General features: G+C 33.1%; 2 protein-coding genes across 3 annotated transcripts; both read right to left on the reverse strand.

Moving 5' to 3' along the window:
- Nucleotides 1–1628: 1628 nt before the first annotated feature.
- Nucleotides 1629–4356, reverse strand: LOC112093061. The gene is made up of 6 exons (XM_024170723.1): nt 3363–4356; nt 3148–3204; nt 2994–3036; nt 2254–2941; nt 1854–2069; nt 1629–1808 (listed from the first exon to the last, which is right to left on the reverse strand). The coding sequence occupies exons 1-6, from the start codon at nt 4354–4356 to the stop codon at nt 1629–1631; spliced, it is 2178 nt and encodes a 725-aa protein (XP_024026491.1).
- Nucleotides 4357–8411: 4055 nt separating this feature from the next.
- LOC21406066 (NAC domain-containing protein 71) lies at nt 8412–11294 on the reverse strand. Of its 2 annotated transcripts, XM_010106044.2 has the most exons (5): nt 10628–11294; nt 9718–9998; nt 9297–9617; nt 8989–9224; nt 8412–8926 (listed from the first exon to the last, which is right to left on the reverse strand). In XM_010106044.2, exons 1-5 carry the CDS (start codon nt 10782–10784, stop codon nt 8815–8817), a joined length of 1107 nt encoding a protein of 368 aa, XP_010104346.2. In that variant the 5' UTR covers nt 10785–11294; the 3' UTR covers nt 8412–8814. The 2 variants fall into 2 exon arrangements, with proteins under 2 accessions (XP_010104346.2, XP_024026495.1); XM_024170727.1 differs by lacking the exon at nt 10628–11294 and adding an exon at nt 10090–10205 and having other exon boundaries at nt 8412–9224.
- Between the last annotated feature and the right edge of the window lie 6300 nt (nt 11295–17594).

A 17594-nucleotide genomic window follows, 5' to 3' on the forward strand; every position in this document is an offset into this window, starting at 1 on the left:
TAATGCAAACTCCTCAACAGAAAACTTAGTAAAAGAATCACAAAACTTGAACCATAGCTCATTTGTATTTGGATTATGAACCACATGAAACAGTAACTCGTGTATCAGCTGACACTGGTTACTGTACTTTACCAAATCTAAAAACTGACCAAAAATTGTTCATATGAATAAATCTTTCTGACTTTCAGAAAACTTTTTGTTTAATTCCTCTATAACAACAAAAGAGGATGATATATTAACCTGACCTCGAAATCTCTTGTCAGGATTAATATGATACTTTCAAGACTGTAAAAATGAAAAAAAAATGAAGAAAAACAATATGAGGATAAACCTAAAAATACACAATCAAAACACAAAAAAAAAAAAACCATATTCCATATCCTAAATTCGAAAATCTATAAACTAAGTTGAAAAAATAAATCAAAATACCTCCAAAGTGTTACGAGTGGGAGAAGGAAGAACAACTTCTTTGGAACTTTTTTTCTCCATAACAGTTTTCTTGTTCACAACCTTCGAGCGTTTACTCGGAGTAGAAACAAAAATATTGTTCTTCCTCTTGCTTTGTGTTTTCGCCATATCTTAAACAATAATATATAGAATCACAAGATCAGAGAAAGAAAAAAAAATGAAAGGAACACGAAAAAAAAAAAACTCATACCAAAAAAAAATACTGTCAGAAAATGCACACTGTCAGCGATGATAGAGAGAGTTGCAGAGCGAGGAGAAAAAAATCACAGTAGACGGACGGAGGGTAGAAAGATAGATCGCCGAAGACGAACGGAAACAAAAACCTAAAAAATCGCAGGAGGTCGCCGGTGGAAAGAAAGAAATCTTGGAAAGAAAAAACTGTCTTAGAGAGAGAAAATAGAGAGCACAAGTTATGCACAAAAACCGAGTAAAAAAATCTGGGATACGGTTTTTAAAATATAACCGAATAAAAAATCTGTAAATTATGGACCATAACCTGTCAAGTTATGGTCCATAACTTGACAAGTTATGCACAAAAACTGAGTAAAAATATATGGGATACGGTTTTTAAAATATAACAGAATAAAAAATCTGTAAATTATGGACCATAACCTGTCAAGTTATGGTCCATAACTTGACAAGTTATGCACAAAAACTGAGTAAAAAAATCTGGGATACGATTTTTAAAATATAACCGAATAAAATCTGTAAATTATGGACCATAACCTGTCAAGTAATGCTCCATAACAGCACAAGTTATGGTCCATAACTTGACAAGTTATGCACAAAAACTGAGTAAAAAAATCTGGGATACGATTTTTAAAATATAACCGAATAAAATCTGTAAATTATGGACCATAACCTGTCAAGTAATGCTCCATAACAGCACAAGTTATGGTCCATAACTTGACAAGTTATGCACAAAAATCGAGTAAAAAAATTGAAGTTATGGTACATAACAACTGAAGTTATGGTCCATAACTTGACAAGTTATGGACAAAAACTTATCAAATTAGACCATAATCCATAAATCACAGTTTTTTTTAACTATTAAATGCAAGGATTTCTTTTATTATTAGAAAAATTTGAATATTTTTCCTTCAAATCATTCAATTCCAACTTAGAACATAATGATAAAAAATCAACTTAGATCATGATGATCAGTTCATATAAACAAATGTGGGGTTTGAACAAGTCCTCCTATTGTGGCCAACTTGCTTGCATCGACTACACTTCACATATTGCTTCTCTCGTTCTCCACTAGAAAGAATTCTTTGCTTCCTTGGCCTCCCAGCACCACGTTTAAACTCAGGAGGAAGAACAACCTCCAACTCACTGCCCTACGAAATTTGCCACTTTGATCTATTAGTAATGGGATAGATTACAACATCATATGTTGCTTTGAATGCATTGTTGGTGTAATAGTAGGAAGTAAAATGTGCTGGATCAAGATTTCTTTTCCAAATCGATGCAATAGCGTGTGGACATGGAAATTCATCAACTTGCCAAACAAGACAACTACATGTTTTTGCCACCAAGTCAACCATCTCACCAACTAAACCATCAACAACATAATACTTATTGATATCCATGGGTTGAACCTGAAAACATGACAAAAAGAAAAGAAAACAGAGCATTCAAAAAACAATAGAATAACTTCAAAAAAAAAAGACCAAAAGAATCACAAAAAATATCACATCAAAAACATAATCAAAAAAATGAAACAACAAAAAAAAAGGAAAACACAAAAAAAAAAAGTAAATACTTGAACGAAAAGCAACTTACAGATAAGCAACGTGCAATCTTTTTCCTATCACGAAGGTATTTAGTTGCATGTTTACTAAAGTATATAAAAGTTTGATCCGCCTTATTTCGACGCTCATAAAACCATCTTTGCAAGAGGGATCTGAAATGCTCAATTAAAGCTTCAATAGAATACTCCCTAGCATTCACTAAGACATTATTCAACGACTCGGAGATATTAGTCGTCATGACATCATATCTCTTCCTCTCAAAGTAAGCACGTGCCCACTTTTCAACCCCTACTTGCATCAAATAATTTTGAATAGCTGGTCGAACTGCCTCCAATTGACGCATGAAGTAACCAAAATCTTCCTTACGGTATGTCTTGGCACAACGATAGAATATAGCATCCACATGCACACTTTTAAAATTTGAATTCAAATTTCTAAGTAAATGCTGCATACAAAATTCATGAGATGCATCCGAAAATACCTTCTCAACTGCTTTAGGGATACTACTCTTTCGGTCAGAAATAATAACAAGCTCTTCACGAGTTCTGATGGCCTCCTTAAGCCTTTCAAAAAACCATTCCCACGAGGAGTCATTCTCCGAATCAACAATTGCAAAACCAAGCGGAAAAATATGATTATCAGCATCTAAAACTGCAGAGAGAAGCAAGGTCCCAGAAAACTCATTCTTCAAAGAAGTGTCATCAACTAAGATCACAGGCCTACAATGGCGCCAACCATGAATAGAAGCCCCCAAGCACAAAAAAAAAATACTTGAACCGCCCATCATTGTCAAGCTTATAAGAAGTCACAGATCCTACAAAGAAAAAACAAAAACAAAAACATTTAAAATAACTATTAGTCACAGATCCTACCGGACAAGTTATGCAAAAAAAAAAAAAAGCAAAGAAAAGGAATGGATGCATACGACTCCACTGCACAAAACCATAAGCATAACCTGGATTTTTCAGATAACATAAGTTATCTGATAACATAACCATAAGCAAAAAAAACCTGTCAACTTATCTGATAACATAAGTTATGGAATATAACCTGACAAATTATACCATAACCTGGATTTTTCTCCTTCAAAACATTAAGATAAACAAAACCATAAGCATAACACATAAAAATAAAAATCACCTGGATTTTTCTCCTTGAAAACATTGCACATAAAAGGAATGGATGCATATGACTCCACTGCACTTCCTCTCATTGATGCTAACGCATATCGGTGAGCCATTCGCGCTTTGTAGTAACTAATCTCAACACCATGCTTACCATGCATTATGGACCTCAAATCATTAGGATACAAACGCTCTGCAAGCCCAATGCTAAAATCGCCCTTTAAAAACTCCGAAACAACACGACTATTTGCTTGGCGATGCTCAGCACTAGCAACATCAAGTGAACAAGTATGTTCCTTAATATACTTCTTCACTTCCCAAACATTACCATTTGAAACCTTAGCAGCACGCATCTTCCAAGTACAACTCTCATTTTTACAAACCAAAACATAAAATGAATTATTAGATCTTTCAGATTTAAATTCAAAATGCCTCCTAATAGCAATTACATGCATGAATTTCTTGAGAACCGACTTGCTCATGAATTGATTGCCTACATTCACATCAAACGACATAGGTAACTTTGAAATATCCAAATCTTCAATCAAAAAATTATTCATCGCAACATCAATATCATCTTCAAATTGACAAACGGAACCATCAGCATTAAAAGATGACGCCTCATCTCTTGAACTAATAAAACAAGATGAAGAAGAAATAGATCCCACTGCACTAACGGAGCTACTAACAAAATCTATTACCAACGGGTATCTAAGAGCTTCCTTACTGTGTCGAACCAAGTTTAAAAACAACTTAACATCATCATCCCTCTTAAGGTCTGAAACAATTTCAATTGGGTCCTTCAACTTCCTTCCCACAAAAAGTAATAAAGAATGAACACCAACATTAAAACCAAACAACTCAAGATTCAGCTCCTCACATAAACACTCTTGTAAAAACTTCAAAGAAGCATCCTCAGGAATAAAAACTGATTGAAAACCAAAATTTGTATATTGGTTTTCTAGACTCCATTTTCCCCTATAAGCAACAATGACTGAAACAGATTGCATGCCTATAAACATATTACAGGAACACTGTCACGTTAAAGTGCATAACCGGACAAGTTATATAAAAAAACCTCTCAATTATGGACCATACCTCGTCAAGTTATGTTGATAACCGGACAAGTTATAACAAAAACTGTCATGACTAAAACAAATTGAAAACAAACCGAAAAAATGCAAAACGTGAAAATGAAATTACAACAAAAAAAAGAAAAAACTAGAAACGAAGAATGCCCAAACATGTTGTTCCGTAAAAATCGACCGGAAAACAACAAAAAACAAAGGATTAACGAACAAAAAAAGAAAGCAAACTGAAATAATGCAAAATATGAAAATGAAAATACAACAAAAATAAAACTAGAAACCTGGTAAATCACTTGAACAGCTGCTCAAATCCAAATGAGAACAAGAACTACCGACCGACGAACCTGTTGATCCACCGACGATTCACCGACGAGCAAATGGAAAACCGATGATCCACCGACGATCCACTGATGAGAGAGAAAATCCGAGCGTAGTTATGAGAGAGAGAGAGCTGCGAGAAGCTAGAGAGAAAGAGAGATCTGCGACAGAGAGAGAGAGAGAAAGACAGAGACGATCGAAAGAAACAAAGGAAAAAAAGGGTAAATTTAAAAATTTAAAAATTATGGCCTATTAATTTTTATAACTAAAAATTGGCCTATATGCTTCCTTAAGATTTTTAAATTGGCCTATTCTCTACTATTTCCCTAAAAAATTTAATAAAAATTGAATGAGATTAGGTCGGGACTCAGCCAAAGAACTAGGCTTCAAATGGCTCAAACGGCCCAAATTGATAGCTCTAGTGGTAATATAGTGTCATTACACTTATCTAGGAGTGACTTGCTTTTTTTCCCGCTCAACAATTATGATTTTGTCTGCACTTAATAACAATTTTTATAAAAGGAAAAATTTTAATATGTGTATGTAGTTATTTTGTAGATGTACCTAGGGGTGGCAATTCGTGTCACGCGTCGTGTTTTGATCGTTTCTTTTTAAATTTGTAGTCAACCCGAACACGACCCGTGACACAAAATTTTTTAAAAACCGTAACACGAACACGACACGACCACTTTACGAGTTGACACGACCCGAAAATGACCCGTGACACGAAATTGACCCGTGAACCCGAAATTGACACAAAAATTGTGTACTTTTATTTAGTTTTTTATATATTAAAAATAACTTAAAATTCATAACACACTAAATTACAATAACATCCATTGAAATTAAGTAAATAATAGTATAAGATTTTGAGTATAACATCATGATATCACAAGTTCATAATAAAATTTAAAATATGAAATGAAAAATATATGTATTTTTTAGTTTTTTACGAGTTTCGTGTCGTGTTCGGGTTAGGCGGGTCCAACCCGAAATTGACCCGTGTTTTTCATGTCAATTTCAGGTCGACCCAATTCTGACCCGAACCCCTTTTTTCTCAACCCTAACCCGCAAAATTCGTGTCGTTTTTGAGTCGTGTCGTCGTGTCGTGACCTATATTGTCGGCCCTAGATGTACCCAAATGAGTCATCATATGTGCAAAAGATATTTCTTTTCTTTTTTACTTTTTTGATAAATAATAAAAGATGTCACCCTAATGACACCAAAGAGTGAGTACTTACATGTGAGTTAGATTGTATCGTATGAACATGATTATGTGCAAGCCTTTATCAAGTGTCACCATTAATACAACTTTCATTACAATACACGATCAATCATTTTCACTTTCTTGATGCTTTATTTCCTCATTTCATTATCATTGAAGCATACTCGTTCTTTATTTTGCATAGTAGTGAAGGAAAAGTGCCACGCGCTTATTCCGTTTTCTTTTTAAGGGACAATTAGTAGGGCATTGAGGGGGTGAAAGTAATAGGGGGAGGTGGGAGAATCTGTTTTAGAAAAGAAAATTATTGGTGGGATGTTGGATATAAAAAAAAAAAGAAAAAAAAAAGATTGAATTATAGGCCTTTAAAGAAAAAAGTCACTATAGTGAAGTCCCTTTTATCAAGTACTTCTCAAAGTGAAGTGGAGAGGGCGGGGAACATTTTGAAAACTTGGGGCAAAAGGCAAAAAACAATTAAACATTTATTGCAAACTCAGTGGCTGGCTGCCACTTTCTGATAGAACTACTTCACTTCACATAAGCACTTTTAGTTTGAATTGTCTTTTTTTTTTCCTTTTTTTGTTTAAATACCAAGTTAAAGTTGTAGTTTGTTCTTTTTGAAGGAATGTTCATACCATGGAGTGGCACTTTTGCAAAATATAATGGATTAAGCACAAAAGAAAAGGGTTAAATTATAAGTTATGCATTGCTCTTTCTGAAAGGCTTCTTCTTATTTTAAAAGAAGAATATTTTTATGGTTACTTAAGTGGGTTATAAATGGAAATATGAATAAAATAAGGGGATTGTTTTTAGAAAATTTCTCTTTTCATCCTATATGGAAAACAGGCACCTCTTAATTTTTAAGATAAAAGTATCCTTATTTTCAGTCAGTAATTTGAAATTGTATGTTAAATTTGTCATGTAATAATATTTCCTATGAAATGTGTACATCCACAATAAGGACAATTTTATCTTTTTCAAAAAATTGAGAGAGTCTTCCTTTTTCCATAAAAGCATTTATCTTTAAAAAAAAAACCCCCAAAATATTTCAAGCATAGAAGATTTGACATTTAATAAACTTTCTGTTCTTTTGTAGAGTCCTCAATTCTATAGCAGTTAGTGATTCTTCTCTGCTTATAACCGCTTATAACTACAGAAACCTGCATAGCCATTTTCCTTCTGAAGAAAAGACAAAAGACATTCCCTTCATATACCCCCAGCTAAAGCTACCTTTTTCTCTCAGATTTCCTGTTTTTGATTGGTGGAAAAAAAAAAAAAAAAAAAAAGAAGAATAAGACAAATCTTAGGTTTGGCTATAGAAAAATAGCCAAAATGGCACTTATTTACAGTTGATTACCTCTTTCTAGGACGATCCCATGCTTCAGATATGCTTAAAAATGAAAAGTTGTGATCAACATTCAATTAAATACTTCCAAATATAAAAGTAAGTGCCAAAGGAAGTGATTCTTTGACAAGTTACAGCAACTCTAGAATAGAATTCTTGTAGCTATCCAAAAAAAAAAAAAAAAAAAAAGAGCAAGTCTTAAAAAAGAAAGAAAGAAAGAAAGAAAGAACCAAAGCCAAAATATAAAGAATGTGGAAAAGAGTTTAACTTATTGATAATTGGCCAATCAACACTTGGAAAGTGAACTTTATCCTTAGCTTTAAATCTTAGTAGTATATTTTAATATGAAATAATCTTGGATAATTTTGACAAATATAGTGACTGAAGATGGCAATATTGATTCTTGGAAGTTAAAAATAAAATAAAATAAAATTAATTGTTATGCCCAAGTACCTTTCTCTTTGTCCTGCCTTTACCTTGTATGCAAATAACATTAAGAATCTTAAAGCCCCACCAAAAAGATACATTACATTAGTGTGCTGCAATAACCAAAAAAGATGAAATCAAACAAATAAAAGAGCGATGTTTAGTCCCGGATTCACGCTATTGCATATTTATGAGAAGTTATAGATAAAAGTGGTGCTATTTATATCATTGGCAATCATCACTACACGGTTCTAATTTCTAAACAAGCACGAATTCACATCTCCATCATAAAACTAAAAATTATGACGCGTGAACCTATAGGACATTTCATGTCAATTTCATGTCAATCTTAGTTAAAACCTAGTGGTAATGATGACACAAGTGATATTTTGTAGTTTTTTTTTTTTTTTTGTGTATAAGGAGAGACGTGTTTTTTATCACTACCGATAATTATTACTGTACCTTTTTAAATAATCATAAATTCACATGTCAACATGAGACTACAAATTACGACACATAAACTCATACAATCTTTCATGTCAATCTCTAACTAATTATGACAACTCGTACAGTCTTCTATATCAATCTCTAACTAATTATGGTGACGCCGCCATTAGTGATATTCGAAACTACTTCCAAATGCACAGAGAAAAGTGAAACACATTATAGTTTAACAATTACATTATGGACCAATGGACATATACAGCTCCAAGGCAAGAAGCTAATTTATTCACAAAACATAAAGACAACTACAAGACCAACCCCAGATGCAATCTATAAAAGTGATTTTCCACCTGGGAAGAGACTCAAAGACAGAAGAAACAAGAAACAAAAGGAGACAATACATGTTGGCAAAACCAACTTCAAAGGAAGCACAAAAATACAACATTGCTCAAGGAAAAGAAAAACAACCCCACTTCTGCTTAATACATATGAAAAGTTATTGAACTCCTTTTTATTTTTCTATTACCAAGAACCAACTTTAAAAGGCGTTGTCTCGGGCCCTTCCTAGATGACACAGTACATGATCTCCTCAGTTGGTCAATGTTACCATGGCTAGACTCTTATATCACAATGTGATATTGTCTTCATGCAACCACAGACCACTGAGTTCCCCAAAACTATAATCTCTTTCACTAGGTTGCCTGCAAATTGGAGCTCGGTCCAAACTTTCACAACCCGAATCGAGAAAAGAACTCAGAATGGTTTCAGACAGCTCAGTGAGCTTGTCTGGTCATAACCCTCATATTGCATATCCTCATTTGCGAAAACATCCATGTAATTTGAGTGTCCCGGGTAGGGCGACATGCCACCAATTCTGTTGGGATTGTCAGAAAGTTCAATTTCCCCAGTGAAGTTTGAGTATGATGAACTAGGTGAAATTTCTCTGTGTTCATATGACGGCCAAGGTGTCACTGAGCCAGGAAACTCATACTGTGGAAAGTAATCAGGAATTGCCGCTTGCAATTGTGGATAATCCTGCAATAAGCTTAAGCAATCAGACAATTGACTCGCATTGAAATGTCTTGTTTCATTACTGACAATTAGTACCTTCGATGAATCAAGAATTAAGTCTGGTGAGACCCAGAAGCTTGCGGGATTGGTCTCCGCGAATGAGGGCTCAAACTCTGATGCAGGGGTGACTTCATTTGGAGAAGTGATTGGGCTCGAAAAACGACTCTCGTTGTACTGGTAGCTTGCGTGAGAAGAAATGTCACCGGAGACACTCAAGGGTTCATTCACGAGTGTTGAGTTGAAATCCGCATTACTCGAACTGCTTCCAATCTTCTTGCTCTTTGGCTCTCCATGGCAATCACTGACCTTTTGTGTGCTCTCATTCTTCCTCACAACACGGCACAAAGCAAAAGCACCCTGCGGATATTGTTACAAAGAAAAATGTGTAATTAGTCTTTGAGCTTCCTAGAATTTATGTACATGAAGAAACTCATCTTAGTGAGATTCAAGAATTTACATGAAAATTCGGTGAGCCTTGACTAAGACCATCAGAGAGGCGGTACTCATGCATGATCCAATCAGTTCGATTACCTAATGGAGCGCGTCCGCAATAGAAGACAAGGGTCTTTCGGTAAGCAATTACATTCACTGATTTACAAACAACTTTTCGGTCTTTCCCAGTGGCCTTCCAGTAGCCAGCCTTAGTGGCTCTATTTGTTCTTGAGCCATTCGGATACTTTCTATCCCGAGGACAGAAGAAAAACCATTCCATGTCTCGTTTCGGAAGGAAGGATTTCTCTGCAGGTATAGCTTTACACATCAGATTTGTAACCTTTTTTTTTTCCAATAATGAGGATTTTGAAGAGCAGTTGAGGACAAAATTACTCACTGTTCTTATACTTTATTTTGCTTGAAATGTTGCGCAGGAATAAAAGAAAGCAGACTAAATTAGCTTTGGAAAGATTAAGATAAAAAGTAACATGCTCCATAAGACAAAAGGACACTTAAAACAGATTTTGTCTATAAAGAACAAGAAAAGATTAGATAAACCAAAAAAAAAAAAAGGTACTTAAAGGCATTTATGCTGTTCATATTGATAAAAGATGTCCACTTATTCACAAATGCCCAAAAAGAAAAAAGAATCATATTCCTCTTACCATTCAAGATACATCCATAGACACAATGTGATAAATTGTCATTGACAAAGATCCAAATAGAGAATAAAAGATGAGTCTTAGTACTATATGCCACTTTAACATATATGACTTTATGTGATTGCCCCGGCATGCAATTTCACTTTAATGTATGCAAGTTTCTTTACTATAATAAATAGTACTAATGTATTTCATTTAGCTTACACAAACACACAAATTATAAAGTTCTACTATCTGGACTATTTATGTCAAAGAGATCGTTTGAGCGAGTACCAGGCAATTCCCAGGGATCAAACTTGTACAAATCGATCACGGGGATAACTTCGAGCTCGATTTCGAGCCCCTCCACTTTTCTTTTCAGGTAATACCCCACCAGTTCCTCATCAGTCGGGTGGAAACGAAAACCGGGTGGCAGTGATGCCCCTCCCATGATTATCACTCACTAACTATCAGATTCTTAGTGAAAAAATAACCAAAAAAATTAAAAGGAAAAAGAAAGTGAACAGAAAGCAAGCAAGCTTGGAAACAGAAAATTGGTTTTGCTAAGTGCCAATAGTGTATCTATTAAAAATCTGGAAAATCCAAAAGTAGAAGCTTTTACAAACAGTTGATTTCTTATCAAGAGTTGAGTAAAACTTCCACAGGATGTACCTGTAGTACAGCAGAATCATTGTCTTTTAAACAAATGCAATTGCTTATAGTGAAAAATTATTACCCCCCACCAACCAATATTATAACCCAAAAAAAAGATAATAAGTTAACAAAAATTTAGAACTATTTAAGCAATACCCAGAAACAGATATTTCTTTAAGTCCAAGCCCCCAATCCAAAAAAAAAAAAAAAAGTACAAGGCCCTTCTAGAAACTACTTAGAACTTCTAAAACTCAAACCTATTGAAATACCCAGAAGCCAAAAACATTTAAATTTGAAAAGTGGTAACTTAAAGAGAGATTTGTAAAGAAAAAGAGCCAAGAAAGGAAAGAAAAGAAAAAAAAAATGAAGAAGAGAAGAGTAGAGTAGAAATGGTGGCAAATGGGAGAGGGTCATTTATAGGATTTGAAGGGGAACAAAGAGTCCAAAAACACATACACCACACCGAAAGTTGTATTGAGATTGCTTGTCAGACGCACACCCCAAAATTCCAATTCAGAGTGGCCCACAACCTCATTCATTAACTTGAATTCAGTTCACACTTATAGCATAGTTTAAACTTTCATTTGTCTCATACTTATAATAATAATATAAATAAGTGTTGATTCCATTTTCAGCTCCCGAACTATGTTTTTCGTCTTAATTTGGCTCCTACACTTTAAAATGTGAAAAAATTGCATCCTAAATTATGTTCTTCTCGTATTTGGAATAGTTACAAAATATCATTAGAACTCAACGAAACCAACCATGTGAACCTTAGATCGCTTGTTAGTGAACTTAATTTAGGCAAATCATGCTTTTAAGATGAATTTAAATAAATTTAATATTTGCATAATTGTTAGTCAACGAGCTCGTGTAGAGAGAAACTATAATTATTTTCATTATTTTCTTTTTTTTAATTTTTAAAATTATTTAGTTGTGGTTTGTTCACTAACTAAGCATGCGGTTAATTTTGTTAAGTTTTTAAGAGTTTTGTGAGTAAAAGAAGCAAACCTGAGACGAGATGGATAATTCAAGGTGCAATTTGTAACATTCTAAAAGTTTGGGTTCAAAAAAATTAATCCAATAAATAAATTAAAGAAAACAAGTTAACCTTCCCGCCAAGTTATCTTTTTGTGTGACCGTTGCTCTGACTGTTTGGGTCTCTCTCTCTCCGGTTCTTTTCATAAGCGGCTTAACTTTGATTTTGATTGATTCGTTTTTAGGAAATTTATGCTTCATTCATTTCGCGAACTAAACGAGCTCTTAGTCTAAGCATGAATATGAACATGCTACGTGCACAAACGAGTTTGCAATTTTTTTTTATAATAATTTTCGTTCTTTGATTATCTAATGCCTCGGTAATTATCTGAATGTTTTTAAGCATTCTAGAGTCGAGCCCATACTATTCTAATAGCTTTTTTTATTAAATAAAAAATGGACTTTTAACGTTTAGGTACTATTGACAATCAATAGAGGATCTAACATATATTTATTATTCAATATGGGGACCATGCTTAGATTTCCACAGGATTTATGTTAATTAAATTATCAAAATCTATAAATACCATTAATTATAACGATTTTTTATTTTGAATTTTCTAGTAGAATAGGAAAAGAAGTTCTATTAATAAAACACAATTCTAATCAATAACAAAAGTAATGACAATTTTAAACTTTAATTTTCAATAAATTTCCATTTTTCCATTTTTTTTTTTTGGGTCCTAAGTCCTTGGTCAAATTAGGATCATCATTTGAAATTGAACGTACTGTATAGATCCCACTGCAGAGTGGTCAAAGCAGCACTAATTGGGGGAGTTTAGGGGTTCTCCTTTGGTCATGTCCTTTTTATTCTTAGCTGTTTGTTTCCACGTCATCCTGAGTAGGACAAAACACTTTTGCCCTTTTATTTTATTCAGGAGATGGCGTCATCTTTCCTGGTCCCACTGTTCAAGAAAGAGGGTTCCAAAAGTGCTTCTTGCCGAGTTTTTCTTTTTGCGACTTTATGGAGTGGCCCAAACACGCCTTGGAGGAGAGCTTAAACTCTTACGTTGGAAATCATGTATAAAGTTTGGGTTTTTATTTGGTGTCGATTGCCGAAGATATAGGAGCCGTTCGATCTAATCGGCAGTCTCATGTTAGCGTTTAATTCGGTCATTTACTACTGCGGATCATTTTGTAGACGTCTAGTTTATAGATTACTCGGTTTACGTGTATTTTTTTATAAAAAAAATACCGTAACGAATTACGAATCATGATTCAAATTATGGTATAAATTTACCAACTAAATGCACGTTTAATGGGATGATAAGTCTTTAGCTCTGTGGATTTTGAGCTTGAGTCACTCCAATTACAGTGAATAGCAATCTAGAATGTATAGATAATTTATTTTGTAATGAATTTATATACACAGTGCGAAGTTGAGTCTCCCTTAAATTATTTAAAATTTAAGAGCCATTGGATTTAATTAGCGGTTTCATGTTAGGTTTAATCTAATCATTTATACCTCTAGATCATTTAATATATAAATATTAATCAAGAATATGTAGACGATTTGTTTTATAAGAGATCTATATATGTCGCGCGAATGCAATGTCTTCCCGAGATTATCTAGTATGCCATCGTGTTCCTCTACCCTTATTTGGCAACCAAAAAAAAAAAAAAAAAAAAAAAAAAAAAAAAAAAAAAAAAAAATTGATGACATTTTCTGACCCATTTAATAGTGGCTCTATGGTACTGTGTTACTACAGAAAGCCTCTGGAAAGTATACTTCGTCATCACTCATTAGGTTGGACCAAAAGATAATAATTTTTGCATACAGACTCCATACCTGGTTGAAGGAACTATTTGGTTTTACATTAGAAAAAGGAGAAAAAGTTGGAAATAAAGTTTTGCTTTAGGACTTGGGGGGCAATGTTTGGTTCTTGTGACATGTATTACATGAAATAGACTTCCACAAATAGTTTGTGGGTTGCTAGTAAATTTCAGTAAAGAAACTATTGGTAATCAGTGAGACTACTTTTTTACATTAAGATTAGGTCCTAAAGGCCACAGAGATAAAATAAATGCCTTTAAGCATGAGCTTTGATTGTTGAGTTTTTTTTACCTGCTCTTCACAAGTTCTAAGCCTATTGGTTGAATTTTTAATTGTGGACTACTACTAAAACCGTTTGGTACCTAGATTCGTTCCCTGATTCGAATTATGGCTCGTGGTTCGCTACAGTATTTTCTCTCACAAAAAATACACGTAAATCAAAAATGATTCTAATAACATGATTTGAATCCATGAACCAAACGCCACAGTACTTGATTGGAACCCATGCCTTTCAAACTGGAAGGGTAAAAGAAAGAGAAAGTGTTTAAAAAAAAACTTTAAATCATCTTCTCCTTGAAGAGATACAAGTTCTGTTCATTTTATCGATTCGAATTTTGCTATAGTAAAAAACTCTCAGAAACAGTCATATCTAAGTTTTTTGCTATAGTAAAAAGTTCTCACATATTTCATTCTTTCAATTTAAAGATAAGAAATGGCAAAAATAATTATACCTAATAGGTAGACGAACAGGCATTTATCATTGTCATGTTTACCTAAACATACATTAGTCTATTAACTACTCTGGACAATGCACTAGCTTGTTATTCTAAGGATATATGAATTCTCATCTTCACCAAAAATAAACAAACAAAGAAACCCCAAGAAGTACTAAAAAGTGAATATATATATATATATATATATATATATATATGGTTTCTTTTAGGAGCAGAAATTGGAGAGTTTTTTTTTTTTTTTTTTTGTGAAGCTCAAAGCGAAGATTTTGTTATACTGCTCAGCACATTAACAAAATTTTATCAAACCAGTAAGAATTATTATTCTTAACTATTAGATTAATTTTTTAGCGGTCTAATGTGTAAGTATCCATATTAAAAATTTACATTGCACGACACAAATTACTCATACTCATCGATTAAACCGTTGAAAAACTAATCCAACAACTAAACTAGCAATTCATACTTAATAAAATAGTAGTTTCTACCATAAAAGTTCCTTGCAACAAAAGGGCAGTTAAACAAAAGGGCAATTAAAGAAGAATTGGTTTCCAATTTACAAGAACAATATGTGTCCAAATTGGATCATAAAACTGAAGACCATTCATGGACAGAAATGATTTCAAGGCCAAAAAAATTCAATGCATGGTTATATTAATTAGTGAGGTGGTTCATCATACAATGTTTTTGAGAAAATTAATCAAAGTGTGAAAAGAAGTCAAATGGGAAAAGATTTGTAATGGGTGTAACTGTGAATGAAGATACAAAATGGAAGAAAATAAAGATCAAGTAAGAAAGCTTTTTTTTTTTCTTTTATGGGGAATTGGAAAAATGGGAAGACCACCTTATCCTTTGTCATAGTTTTGTCTACCTCTTTCGGCTCCCTTTTTGTCTCTTGGTGCCATTTTCACAATCGACCGTTCACCAGCACTTGTGTAACACAACTAGCCAAAGGTCAACAATATTGCTAGCTAGTGCTTGCTCATAATTGAGCAAATTGGTTTGGAGTTTTGGACTCATTTATAAAAGTTTAAATGTTAGAGCAATGTTAAATGATTTTGTGTTTGAATTTTGATTGCGTTTTGTTTTGTTGTGTTTATCTTTAGATTTCCCTCGTAAAATATGAATCAACCGATCATTAGTGGTCCAAAATCTTAAAGTTGTTAACTTTAGGGTTTTCATTTGACAATAATTACTCAAAATTTTTAATCTCGATAATAATAAACATGCTTAATTAATTCTATTAAACCACTCCATATTGGAATTCTAGGGCCACTAATGTATAAGGTAGAGGAGTTTATGGCAATATTCAGCACGTTTTCGAGTTTAAGGATATGATTAAAGGTCCTTTATTAGACGGCATTTTTGAATGGCGGTTCACAGTAAAATCGTGTCAAAACAAAAAAAATTATATATAATATATTATGAGAACCTAATAAAATTCCGATGGTCCAAAATAACATAATTTCAATAGGATATTCTCTATATTCTGCCAAAGAACACTATTGTGCTACAAGCTTTGTTTTGGTTCTTTGAAGCTTATGACCTCAATAGATTCTCCACGAGGTAGAGAGACATGACAAGTTGCTTTCCAATATCAATGGACAGTGTAAAATATTGTGGAAGATATTAGTGATGCTAAAAAAAAGTGAAAGCTCTAATTCATTTGGCTCCATCCACAGATTGAGAGGGTGAATGAAAGGTGCTTTAAATCATTTGGCATTATATGTCTCAATAACCAAGCTAAAGACTTGCAATTGTTTGGTCAATCTCCAACTCTTGAGATTGTAATAATTTGGTTAATAGGAAAATGAGAAAAAAGCAGCCTCCAAATACTTCTATTACCCAAAAGCCTAAAAGACAAAAGGGGTGGTATGTTTGCCCCTTAGCTCCTAATCCCATCACCATTATCAAAAATGTCTCCTCTAATCATCATTATTTAGTATAAAAGATACTATAAGCATTGAATAATGACACATTAAAAGATTTAATACACCGACATATTACGACACGATGTCGTGACATGTCAGCACTGAGGTGGAAACCTGTCCTACAGGTCTTCGCATGTGATTGCTCAATCTTCACGACGCGATCGAGCAATATTAGCAGATTTTGGTGATCTAATTGAGTAATTTAATTGACTAGTGAGAACTAGAATGTGATGGCAAAAGCTTTTTTTTTTTTTTTTAAATATATTTTTAATGTAATGGTTTGACGTGGGAGCCAATTCCATGAAGATGAAGCCAATATTTAGTCAAACACATGGGATAGTACAACTGACGTTAGCAAATGAATAAAATATGGGCAGATACGCAGGTCTTCTATAGCGGCAGTCAGATGGAATTACCAAATGTCCAAAATCATCATAATTGTTTATCCCTCCTCGTGCTCCACGATAGTTTTTACTTTTATGTACGTAATTATTGTTTTTCTTCTGTCTTTTTAGAGGAGAGGAAGATATTTTAGCGTGTAATTATAAAAAATATATAATAATTATTACTCGTGATGATGTTGATATTTAAAAAATAATTTTAAAAAAATTTAATTATTTATGTGATGTTTGGTAAAAAAATTTGTACCTTAATTCGAATCATATTTATAATTTATTACAGTATTTTTTCACATAAAAAATACACATAAATAAAAAATAATTATAATCTCATAATTTTAATTTATGAACTAAACGTCTCTTTAAAGATTATATTATTTTTTCTAATATTAATGTTGTATTTAATAATATTATATTATATTTTCATAATTAAATACTACGTTATAAGAACGGTCTTTCATGATGAGCTGAAGAAAAAGCTACGATTATTTTAGGGACATCTTATTTTTTTTTTTAATTCCGCATGGTTATGCTTGGAATTATCAATTATTATGGTAAATTTTTTCCAGTAAAAGTAAGTTTTAATGTTGGATGAAGTTTAGTGCTATGATCATACTACCCTGCGATGGTATATGTGCACCTTATCATATGTTTTCTTAGTTTTATTTTTTTTTTTTTTAATCCTCAAACCTGTCTTTTGCGGGGAAAAAATATATTTCTCATTCTTGATTATCT

This window comes from Morus notabilis, unplaced genomic scaffold (genome assembly GCF_000414095.1).
Source record: "Morus notabilis unplaced genomic scaffold, ASM41409v2 Scaffold69, whole genome shotgun sequence".
Taxonomy (NCBI): Eukaryota; Viridiplantae; Streptophyta; class Magnoliopsida; order Rosales; family Moraceae; genus Morus; species Morus notabilis.

What these genes read in the sequence shown, in the direction of transcription:
- LOC112093061 (XM_024170723.1), bottom strand. Translation starts at nt 4,356, where the DNA reads ATGCAATCTGTTTCAGTCATTGTTGCTTATAGGGGAAAATGGAGTCTA. An exon ending in GACAATGATGGGCGGTTCAA is followed by an intron (nt 2,942 to 2,993) that starts GTATTTTTTTTT and finishes GCGCCATTGTAG; the next exon opens with GCCTGTGATCTTAGTTGATG. An exon ending in TCAAAGCAACATATGATGTT is followed by an intron (nt 1,809 to 1,853) that starts GTAATCTATCCC and finishes CAAATTTCGTAG; the next exon opens with GGCAGTGAGTTGGAGGTTGT.
- LOC21406066 (XM_010106044.2), bottom strand. Translation starts at nt 10,784, where the DNA reads ATGGGAGGGGCATCACTGCCACCCGGTTTTCGTTTCCACCCGACTGAT. An exon ending in AAGGCTCACCGAATTTTCAT is followed by an intron (nt 9,618 to 9,717) that starts GTAAATTCTTGA and finishes CAATATCCGCAG; the next exon opens with GGTGCTTTTGCTTTGTGCCG. An exon ending in TAATTCTTGATTCATCGAAG is followed by an intron (nt 9,225 to 9,296) that starts GTACTAATTGTC and finishes AGCTTATTGCAG; the next exon opens with GATTATCCACAATTGCAAGC.